The sequence below is a fragment of the Solanum stenotomum genome, chromosome 2 (assembly GCF_019186545.1).
Source record: "Solanum stenotomum isolate F172 chromosome 2, ASM1918654v1, whole genome shotgun sequence".
Lineage (NCBI taxonomy): Eukaryota > Viridiplantae > Streptophyta > Magnoliopsida > Solanales > Solanaceae > Solanum > Solanum stenotomum.
Genome location: NC_064283.1, coordinates 137,010 through 148,777, shown reverse-complemented (window position 1 = coordinate 148,777; position 11,768 = coordinate 137,010). Strand labels below are relative to the sequence as shown.

General features: G+C 34.9%; 1 protein-coding gene across 3 annotated transcripts; it reads left to right on the top strand.

The window, feature by feature from the left end:
* The first annotated feature begins 1,551 nt into the window (after positions 1 to 1,551).
* LOC125854257 (uncharacterized) lies at positions 1,552 to 5,969 on the top strand. 3 transcript variants are annotated; one of them, XM_049533752.1, is made up of 11 exons: positions 1,552 to 1,758; positions 1,843 to 1,882; positions 1,954 to 2,013; positions 2,299 to 2,628; positions 2,766 to 3,049; positions 3,083 to 3,154; positions 3,560 to 3,659; positions 4,136 to 4,189; positions 4,258 to 4,344; positions 5,379 to 5,507; positions 5,598 to 5,969. In XM_049533752.1, exons 1-11 carry the CDS (start codon positions 1,706 to 1,708, stop codon positions 5,913 to 5,915), a joined length of 1,527 nt encoding a protein of 508 aa, XP_049389709.1. In that variant the 5' UTR covers positions 1,552 to 1,705; the 3' UTR covers positions 5,916 to 5,969. The 3 variants fall into 3 exon arrangements, with proteins under 3 accessions (XP_049389709.1, XP_049389708.1, XP_049389710.1); XM_049533751.1 differs by having other exon boundaries at positions 1,553 to 1,758; positions 2,320 to 2,628; positions 2,766 to 3,154; XM_049533753.1 differs by having other exon boundaries at positions 1,554 to 1,758; positions 2,299 to 2,583; positions 2,766 to 3,154.
* The last annotated feature ends 5,799 nt before the right edge of the window (positions 5,970 to 11,768 follow it).

Below are 11,768 nucleotides of genomic sequence, written 5' to 3'. Positions count from 1 at the left end.
AATTTTCAAACAAATTAGATCTGAATCGACGTCTTGTTCAAAGATAATGAAACTACCCAGATTTTTGCTAACTTTCTTGACATCTTTATTTTCGTACTTTATTGTTTCTTATTATTATATATATATGTAGTGGCTGATCCTAATTACTCAGGCAGCTAATTGATGCCAAGCATCCTGTGTATTATGGGATCTGATTTACCGTTCCTTTCTGGTTTCATAGAGTTGAGATTTAAGTTCCTTTCGAAATTAATAGATTTTATAATTTTACTTATTTGTGGAGTTCATAATTATAATTATATGACATAAAAAATAATTTAATTTGTCATCTAAAATTTGTTTTGATGAAAAATGTACATTGGAGATTTTTAAAGATAAAAGTCTTAAGTTGAGTGATTTTATTGATATAAAACAAAGTTCAATGACTTTATTAGATAATTTTCTATAATTCAGTGACTTTTTAAGATATTAACTCATAAAAATGCTAGATTTTTTATTAAATTCTCTTGATAACTCAAAAGGCAAGGAAGCTAGAAGAAAAAGATTGAGTTCAAAAGCTTTCACATATTAATGTGGAAATTAGATTCAAAAATATACCGAGAGGGTATTGGATTCTATTTTTCTTAATAAAGAGAGGTTAATACAATCCATTATTAAGAATTTTGCTGTTCATGAACTAGCTATATTGGAATTTGGAAATAGGGTGACATACGTATTTTTTTTTAATTTGGCTTTAATTGATATTTATGCTCTCTAATTTTGGGCACATAATTAGATACTTAAATTGTACAAATAGACAAATTAGTTCTATATAGCGTCCTACATGCAATTTTATTTCGTACGCGATATTTAATATGTATTATGTTATATAGAACATGTATATCTATTTATTTAATTTTATACTATAAATCCAAATATGTAATTGTATACCTCAAAAGTTAAAAGGCAATAACATATTGACGTATTATGCCTTGAAAATTCCATGAAACAATCATACTAATGCAAATGAGAAAGAGAAAAAATAAAACAAGAGAAAGAGTTGATAAAAAAGAGTATAAAGTTGTTGGGTTAGACATGGAGGACCCATTTCTGCTGCACCTGCAGTCTTAATCATGAATGCTAATTGAATGCCCCCACTACCCCAATGTCCTCACTCCTCATTTTTTAGAATTATTAAGTATACCTAGCTACTTCGTTAATGCTATACGTACACCTAATTTATCAATTCTACCTGCCTCCCTTCTTTTCTTCTTGTGTTTTTATTATTACTTTCTTAATTCATTTATTTTTGCATAATTTCCCATCATGCGTCATAATTGCTACTAGTTTTCTGGTGGTGTGTTATAATTTATTCTTCTTTTTTGCAAAAAAATAAAATAAAGCAATTAAGTGCTATTTCATAAAAGTCAAGAGTTAAAAAAAAAGAGAAGCAAAATAGTGTTGGTGTGGCAATTTACAGAGAGAAAGTATTTTACTATTACTATGAATATGGGGGTCAGACTTCAGAGTGCAAATGCCTAATTAATTAGTAATAGTATATATATAATAATAATGGAGTAAGAAGATTGATGATAGTGTGTGGGCATTTAATGCATTTGGTTTACCTACCATCTCTATCCCTACTCCATCTTCTTTGTCAATCTCGAAGATATTACATATATAGTAAGAGCACTAACTACTATAATTGTGTCGGCGCTACCTAGCTCTGATGATGCGACTGGAATTGGAATTAGATTGCCCCTCTCCGCCTGCAGCTCCTCAGTATTGATCCTCCTCCACGCCATCTCCAATTCTCCATTCTCCATTCTGACTGATTAACCATTTTTAATTTAACTCTTCTTTCAGTGCTCTGGATCATGTCCTCAATATGTCTCCCACACCAGTAGTAAGTCACCACCAACTAGCTACTCATTATTATTATTATTATTTTCATTTACCAGATTTTGATTCTTACAGGAACCACATAACCATCACTCTTCTTTTTGCTGCAACTCCAATCATACTCCCAAATTCCAGGTATTGGAGTTATCACCTATACATACATTGCTATTTCTTTATTAGACTATACTTTGTTGTATGCATGAAAACTGCTATTCAGGATTCACTCTTTCAACGAAACTCTTTGATATTTCAAGTTAAGAGGGAATTTTTCAATGATACCAGAGTAGTATTTTTTAGTATTCCGTACCAACATCGACATTTTGTCTGATATTGGAACATTGTAATGTAGAATGAGTCTGTTTGAATGTCCTGATTAATGAATGGTATTACAGCTTTTCTAATAGGCAATTCCTTTTTCAGCGCAACTGTGTTTCCTTGCAGTCTTCCATGGAATTGATGGAAGAAATTACTACTCTCGAAATTGAGATAATGCGTTTGGAACGATATCTACTCTCACTTTATCGGACAGCTTTTCAGCAAAATCTCCCACTTCTATTGGAAAATCAGAAAATCCATTCACAGGGCAAGATAAGCTCCCCTACCCAGTGTACAACAGACCAATCATACTCCGATGTAGAAATAGATACGTCAATATGTGGTGCGGACCAATATGATCGAATCTCCGCTGCACATGCTTTGACTGGTGTAAGTGATCAGATTCAGACTGCCAACAAGTCGTCGTCTATAAGGGTCAATACATCCAACTCCTAGACTTTGACATATAGCTAAATTCATACTATTATTACATTATATGTTGTTTCAGTTAGAATTATCTCACTTGTCTTTCCTCAAGGCATTAATTGGCTGTCTGTTGTGAACAACTGCAGGAAAAGTTAACTGATTCTGCTCACCGTAGCCTTGCGGATCATCTCACTGCCTCTCGCATGGATGACGTTCTTAGTTATCCTGATAGGCTGTCTGAAGAAATAATCAAATGCATATCTTGTATATACTGCAAATTTGCCAATCCCAAAATTCTTGCTACAAAGGGATTATCAGTTTCTTCTACTTCATCATTATCATCATCAAGCACATTTTCTCCGAGAAATCTTTCAGGCAGCTGGAGCTCACATCACAATGAGGAGAGCACTGAGCAGTATGAATTTGAAGTCTGTAAAGATGACAACAGACCATATTCTACAATGATAGAAATTTTGAAGATATGTCTAGATGATGATAGTTTCAATTATGCCACAACAATGCTGCATAAGTTCAGGTTATTCACAACGAACACAAGTAGTTCAAATTTTGATATTTTAATGATATTTCTAGAGTTAAAGAGTACAAAAATCTTAAATACCTGCTAGTGTGGACTTGACTAAAAAGCATGTTAAGAACTGTTCGAGAAGCTTAATTGACCAGTTTGAATTTGTCATCCTTTGCCGTTAACTAATTTGAAAGCTGTAAAATGTGCCATCTGGAAAAATATTAGTTGTAAATTGTAAGTTCTACTGCATCTGAAATTGTTTTCATAAATACTTGTCACTTTTCTCCCTCCTTTCTCCACCAATCAAGGCTAAAGAGAAGATGCAACTTCTAAATGGACAAGTGACAATACAATCTGAATATACTCAATATAGTAGTATATAAGTTTTATTTTTACTACGTTGATGCTCTGCAGGTCACTGGTTAAGAGCCTTGAAAAGGTTGATCCAAGAAACATGAGGCGTGAAGAAAAGTTAACATTCTGGATTAATATTCACAATGCCCTGGTGATGCATGTAAGATTTTCTTAAAGTTATTTTTCAACATTAGCTTAGTAACATTTTACCCTGAAACAAATTGATATGGATTATCCAGTATTGATGGAAAACATATTGCTTACCAGACTACAAAATCATCCAAGGTGGAGCTATTGTTTTAGAATTTCAACCTTCTCATTTATTCTTTTCATACTCTTGTTGGGAGGTCATGACACTCTCAGTTATACTTCTCGTCGTCAGTGCCATACTAGGATTAAATGTGTTGTTCAAATAATTACATATGAAGTGCTATTCTGGAATGCATTATGCGTCTTTTCAATTGGCTAAGTACGTAGTATACTTTATACTAGCATCAACTATTCTTGCACTCATTGCTCAAGACTAGCATTTCAATTGGTCTCCTAATTTGGGGATTACAGTGTTTCTCTTTCTTTTTAATTATTTAATTCATCCTATTGAGGCCAGTTATGAGGTACTATATGACTTCTTTTCAGGCTTATTTAGCCTATGGAGCTCAAAATTCTGTCAGAAGTTCTTCAATCTTGAAGGTAAAAGGAATAGCCCTTATCTTTTTTTTTTATTCAAGAAATCTGAGTTTGTCGTAAAACTACTGCAGGCAGCTTATAATGTGGGTGGCCATTGCGTAAATGCTTATGTCATACAGAGCTCCATATTAGGGATACTACCACACTATTCTGCACCGGTATGTTGAATGCTAAGTAACATCCTATTCTAAGATCATCTTACCTTCTCAAAAAAAAAGCATCCTATTACTAGATTGACATGCCTGTGTCATCCCATGATAAAACTATATACTAGGTTTCTTAGCATTCTAGCTACTTCTTCTTGTTTGACAGCTGACTTGCTTGTGGAGCATCAACATTTTATTCTCTTAATTAGTGAATTGTTCTTCAATGCTATTTTAGTTAGAGAAATGCTTGAAATTATTTGCTTAATATTCTGAGCTCATCTGCTTGAGAATGGTCTGGACTGACAGGGAGAGATAAAAATAAAGTCAAAATATTATCTAACATATCTTATCCGTCAGTAATTTTCCTACTATTTTGATAATTGGTCTAGTTTTACTACTGTTGTTCTTGGGAATTGCATTGGTATTCTGGACAAACATGCAGTCATGATGCTGTTTTTTTAAGTTCATTAGAGCATTTTCTCTGCACAACAGCATAGTGACTATAATATGATCTTCATGAGAAGAAAAGGAAGTGCTAGCGTAAACAAACAAGTATATCTTGTTAAAACATAATTATTCTTGAAAAGAGGATGGTCTTATCCAACAATTTTTTTTAGTGAGTGGTTCCCACTTCCCAGCAGTTTTGCATCTCCATTTTGTAAGTTTTACATTCAGATCCTATTGATATGAGTTTGGCTCCCCCGTATGAACTACAACCTCCGTTTCAATTTGTTTAACCTACTTTCTTTTTTAGTTCGTTTAAAAAAAGAATGACTCTTTGGTACATTTGACATATTTTAATTTAAGACCACAAAATTCAAAAGTCATTATTTATTTTCTTAAACTGTGTCAAGTCAAAATAGGTTAAACAAATTTAAACGGAGGGAGTAACAGTTTAAATACAAAAGAGTGGGATAGGGAAAAATAATTGTTTAAAATGGAGGAAGAGGATAACCTTTGTAGCATTCCCTGCTATCATTGTTCTAGATTCTATTAATTCTGCGTTTTATGGACTGGATGCTTTCTCTAATTAAACATGAATGCAGTGGCTACGGATGCTCTTTTCTCCAGGAAAAAAGTTTGCGACAGGAAATTGTAGACATACCTATGCGATTGAGTACCCTGAGCCACTTGTTCACTTTGCACTGTCTTTGGGTGCATCTTCTGATCCCTCGGTAATGTTCCTGCAAGCTATTAGTTAAAAAAAATCATGGACTTTGCATTTCTAGTATGCATTTTTAATGCAATCTGCTGGGCACGTGCAGATTCAGGTTTACACAGCGAAAAGCGTATTTCAGGATCTTAAAGTAGCTAAAGAGGAGTTTATACGGGCTACAGTTTGCATTAACAAGGACAAAAGGATTTATCTGCCTAAAATCATATGCTATTTTGCAAAAGATATGTCCCTGAGCACGGATGAAGTAGTTGAAACTGTCATGGGATCTCTACCAGAAACTCAGATGAAACTAGTCAGATCCTGCATGGAGTACAGAGCTGATAAGTTAATTTATTGGTTACCACAAAGTTGTACGTTTAGATATTTGATCCAGAAACAAGTAATCCAAGGGAGATTATCTATTTAACTGTCAATATTAGTGCTGTGCGTGCTTATATATATAATAATAATATTTCTCTCATTTAATTGCGAAGTCATGTAAGCATCATTATATATACTGCTGGTGTAATACACACCAACATAGACTCTGTTGGGATGTTCAGTAAGTTTAAAGTGAGAGGTGCATGGTTGTATCGTTCAGAATTATTCCTTATTATATATAGAAGCGGCTTAGAAGCAGCTGAGCATTGTCTTGCCAGCTTGCTTTCAAGGGCTATTTTCGTCATTCAATCATCATCTGACACATGTTGAATCCTTAAGGCAATTGTCGCGTTTCTCTAACTTTGCACACGTTGTATAGTGTTTTGGTTTTGCCTGCTTCTCAGAACTTCTTCATCATCTCAGGTGAGTCTTCGATCTCTTACCGCCGTTTTGTGCTAATTTATAGAAGCAGCTTGGAAGAGATTTCTTCCCAGTATCAAAAGTTCCAGCTTCTGCTTTGTGCCGCAGAGGTTAGTTTGCATTGTGGGAATAATTTCAAGTGCATTATGCATGCAAAAAGTGCTCTAGAGATGCAGCTTCCGGATAACTACCGCTTCTTTGCACACTTGCTACTGTGTCGTGCCTATGTTGTGGAAGATAACTATTCAGGGCTTCATGAAGAGTACATGAGGTGCGTGGAGCTCAAAACTGATTATCATATTGGTTGGATTTGTCTTAAGTTTCTTGAAAGTTGAATACAAGCTGCAGTCAGATTCCAGTTCACTAGCCTTGGCCTTTCAAGAGTGTGGCAAATAAAAACTTCCTGGAACATGTGGATTGCTATGTATAATTTGGTTCAAGGTCTAACTGCAGTTTGGAATGGGGAATTTATTGATGCAGAAGAGTCCCTTGCGGAAGAAGCTTGCTTGTTGGCTGGTGGCGAGAGTTGCCTTTTTCTTAGCCATGGTAACATTTGCTGAACAAATGTAAAACTGACTTTAATATGCTTCAACTCTTTCCTATTAACTGACTTTTGGGCAGAAGTGTCTTTTCCCATTCAAAAGCTTTTCTATTTCTCTCTGCAGAACCCACCATAATAAGTGCTCAGGGGTTGCATTTCTTCGTCTGCATTTTCTTCCATCTATATCCGTCTTTCTTTCTTACCCTCTGTGTGTCTATTAAAGGCTGATGGTCTTTTTGGTCCAATTGGTGATGGGAGTTTGATTATTCAGGTGTTGTTTGCATGGAGATTGCCAGGCAAGCAGTCCGATTCAAATTTTTTTATCACTTGCTATTAGAAGTCTGAAGAAAGCAAAAGACAGTTCTTTGATGCCGCTACCCTTTGTCTCACTACTACTGGCACCAGCAGAAGTTAGCCTCGGCTCTGAATCAAAGTGGGAAAAGAACCTCATTGAGGCATGGTCATCTTAGCGGCCAGGTTTGATATTTTGTCCTTTGATAATTCATTTATATTTTATTTAGAGCAGTTAAGTTTTGACTGTGGTTGGCAACTTCGCTTGAGTCAATATCAAGTGCAATATCGAGTAGTGGGTCTTTCACAATCAGACTAACTGGACTACCTACACACTAAGGTACTTGATTGTGGACTTTGCCGTGTAGCTGACCCTCTTAGTCCATTCTTGCCAGAGTGTGACCCTCTTAGTCCATTCTTGCCAGAGTGTGACCCTCTTAGTCCTTTAATGCTTTATGTTCTAAATAAGATTTGAATACTATTGTGGTTGAAAATTCTGACTGAAATTTCCACTTTCTTGCATAGTATTCGGCCAAGTTCCAATATATGCATCGACATTTGAATTCCATTCCAGTTCCCTGTGTTTCTAGACATAGCTAATTGCCAAATGTGATATGCAGGGGGGGGGGGGGGGGGGGGGNGAGATATTTATACATGGAATATTTGGGAGAGTCGAGCAACCCTTCTGCCTTTATGGCAAACTACCCGCACAAAGAAACAACTAAAGGAGAAAAACAGAAAAAGAAAAGAGAAACCTGTTCTCACAATTTGTGGCAAAATGATCAGTGTTGTCAACGGGGCACTTGAGATGAAGCGACGCGCAAAGCAAGTTGGGCACTTCACATCACTTAGGCAACGGTTTAGTGAAAGCATATGGCGTTTCATTTCGGTGATCCTGTCACCAACTGCCCTTTTAACATGACAAGGTTAAAATGAGGTGTCGGGGTTGTGTTTTAAAGAAGAGACGACTAAGAGCCTATTTGGATTGGCTTAAAAGTTGAAAGTTGGTAAGACTACTTCTAAGTAATTTTTAGCTTTTGGAGTGTTTGACAAAGTTAAAAATAACTAGAAAAGTTATAAGTTAAAAGTAGGTACTCTCCTACTTTTCATTTTTTAACTTATAAAAGTTACTAAAGTTTGACTTTTTAAAAATTTGTTTTTTTTTCTAGTTAAGCCAAACGAGCTCTAAATATTAAGTATTACTTACCACCTCAGGTTCTTCCTAGGGCCTCTGTTTTAGGTGAGGTTCTATAGGTCGATGGTTGTATTTTCATCTCCCCCCTTGATGTACCATGAGTTCACGATATTTTCGATGCATTAAACTTGAAGTTTTGCATGAGTCTTAGGGATTTTGTTATTAGATTTGATGGTGTTTTGATTTGATTTTGCAGGAAATAGGTTTTGGAGCAGTTGGTGTTGAAAGTGCTTGAAACAACAGAAACTTGGTAATAGACGAGCCTACCTACGTGTCGTCGTTCCTTTGACGAGTCGTCGATGATGAGTTGTGGATGACTTCAGAGAAGATAAGTTGCAACCCATGAACGACGATTGAACAGGAAGGGTCGTGCTTAGATCTACGAGTCGTAGGTCATGCTCATCGATGACACCCATAGGAATTTTGACTAACAGCAAAGTGACGATGGCACCTACGAGTCGTCGTTCGTGTGACGAGCCGTAGGTGACCACTCGTTGATGACACTGCCCAAACCAAATTTCCTCGAGCCTTCCTTTTTCCTACTTGGTTTAGGATTTATTTTCTATAAATATTGATAGTAAAGTTCGTTTTTGGGTTGTTAGACCTTTTGTGATACTTTATTTTGGCTTTGAGAATTATTTTTGAACACTTTTGGCAATTAATTCTTGAAGATTTGTTAATGAAATTTGTGTTTGTTCTTCAATTCAAGATTCCGGCTTTCAATTATTCAACTTGTAAGTTCATGATTTATATTATTACCCCTATTATGAGTTGTGAGAACTCAAACATGAATAACTAAATCCACAACTAGGATTGTGGGAATCATGAGTAATTAACAACGTAAAACTAATAATTAAGTAAATTCTAGAATAGTGTTTATGCATGTATTGTTAATCTCTTTGTTTTGGATGTTTTTTTAATGGTACGCAACGTTAGAATTCACCTCATTCTTACTTGCCCGACCAAGGAAGTAATGAATGAGAAAGGGATTAAACAATGAAGATTTAGCGTGATAATCCGTTATCTAATAACTTGACCTATTTACTGTGAGGGCTATTCTAGGGTTAAAGGCAAGGGTTAGTAAAAATACACCCATAGACCGACCAAGTTGTGTGGTGAAATTTCCTACTTGGACGACCAATCTATTAGGAGATACCTAACTTACCAACCTTGCATGTTAACACTAGGAAATAGTTACTATTATTAGGATTACTGCGTTAAGAACTTGTGGGGAACACATTTTTCCTAGTTCCATGTCATATTGATATTACAAACTGTGAATCCTGTTTATTTGTTACTTGTTACTACAAATCAATCAACTATTAATTTATTTACAAATTCCCATTTTTAAGGAAAGAAACGTACTAAAAGTACAATCAACAATGAATTAGCCTAAGTCTAAACCATATTCCTCGTTGGATCAATCTTAACCTCAGTTAGGTTCTTTATTTGGCAATGACCGCTTATACTTAGGGAGATATAATTTGGGCGTATCATATTTTGCTTTGTAGCTATGAAAGACTTCTAAATATATTTCCTTCCTTCCATCCAGGGCACCTTAAAGGAAAACAATATTAATAGTTAGCAAGGTATTATGGGTCAATATATTAGTATAAGAAAAATGAATGACATTTGAATTAAAAAGGCTAAAATAGCATATTGCGTTTGAGTAGGAGATTTGAATTTAAGATGGTCTTTTAGCTTGATTGATATGGTTTCCTCTTCACTTATTTCATGTACTTGCAATTTTTTTCAATTACTCCACCCATATAATTACACATATGTCAACATCTTGAGCGAGCTCCAGTAGAACTTGGTGCTCTTTATCTTGACCAGACTGAGACTGACATGGACTGCCTATATGTACCTTTTTTTTACTAGCAAAAAGACATAAAGCTATTATTGTATTGTTACTCTGATTTGTTTCCCCTGCTGCTAAGAAACAACAAATACTATCCAAATTTATGCATGAGTGTCCGAATGACTTATGCAACTCATGCTTCAGTTTCATCATGTTTCTTGCAGAGATTAGGCCTGTTGAACTATTTTTCCAGATGCATTTGCTTGCTATACGACTGACACAAAGTTCTGGAGCTATCTACAAGTCCTCTAAGATAGATACTTCAAGCTATCCATATCAATCCATCTTTTTTGAGATATTAGAGAGCTTTGCTGAAATTTATGGAGTAATTTGCAAGCTCTGTGAACTTGTACAACAACTCAAATTCTGTCGTTTCTACTACTGACTAGGCATTTCATTTTTCTGCTTTCCAGAATTCGGTAAATCTTATGGTTATATCTGCCTTCTGCATAGTTTAATTTAGGATTCCATCTTTTATTTGGTAATTTTAATTCTCCTTCCTTCTTTGTACTTCTCGATTCCTTCCAACTAATGTGTGTTGTCATATGCATAGTTATGCCATATGTATCTCATAAGGCACTCTGGCATCCGCCTAACTACAACTGTATCAGACAAACTTTACTTCAAATGAGCAGCCGTTGACAGATGTTACTGGCGGATGCAGAGGTTCAACAAGTGTTATCGGCGCGATTTCATGAATAAGAAATTAAGAGAGAGAGAGAAAAGAGAGAAATTAAAACATCTTTTTTAAAAAAAAAACGTATCACATCAGATTGTGATTGTGAATTAATAAGTAAACTAGAAATTATAAATCCCAAAAAATCAGCCCACTATCCCAAAAAATAGCAAACAAAACGGTATCCCACATTAAAAAAAATGTGCATTTATTATTATGTTATATTGTTATTGTTTGTAACAAATTTTAAAGTGACAGAAAATAAATGACAATCTAAATAAAATAAGAAGAAATAAAATTTTATTGATAAATATGCGGGTACTGTTCCTCCCTTGATTTTACTCTCCTAAGATTTATCCATGATTCGAGGGCCGTTAGTGGCGTATTTCTCGAACTAAAATGATTTAGATTTGACCTATATATGAGTATTCCATGACTTTTGTGAAATATTCGAGATCCTGATCTTTAAAAATAGTCAAGAGTTTATGGGATATCTTGAGAATTTAGTACCCTTTATATAGGCATAAACTAGGGTTTAGGGTTGAGTAGCCTCCAAGAATTCTAATTGAAACTGAACACATCTTCTAGATTCCCAATTCTAATTGAACACGTCTTGTAGAGTCCGCAAAATTTCAATGTCTACAGTTATATAAGTTGTTAAATAGTATATTTTGTAATTTTTCCATAAATTAAAGCTCTTTCGAAAAGGGACAAACTGGGAGAAGAAAAAGTTGTCCAACACAATCAAGTTGAAGAGAAATCAGAAAAGATTTTGCAGCATACAAAATTCACACAACAAAAATAAGAATAATTCAATTTATGCCGATCAATTTAGTAAAGTCAATATCGGTGTATAAACCGAGCATAACATATTTCCTAAGGGTCATAACGAGGACAATTATATAATCAAAAGAT

Excerpts from the sequence above, each read along its gene's own strand:
- LOC125854257 (XM_049533751.1), top strand. The coding sequence starts at position 1,706 with ATGATGCGACTGGAATTGGAATTAGATTGCCCCTCTCCGCCTGCAGCT. Across the intron at positions 1,759-1,842 it reads TCTCCGCCTGCAGCTCCTCA|TGCTCTGGATCATGTCCTCA; the intron begins GTATTGATCCTC and ends CTCTTCTTTCAG. Across the intron at positions 3,155-3,559 it reads ACAATGCTGCATAAGTTCAG|GTCACTGGTTAAGAGCCTTG; the intron begins GTTATTCACAAC and ends GATGCTCTGCAG.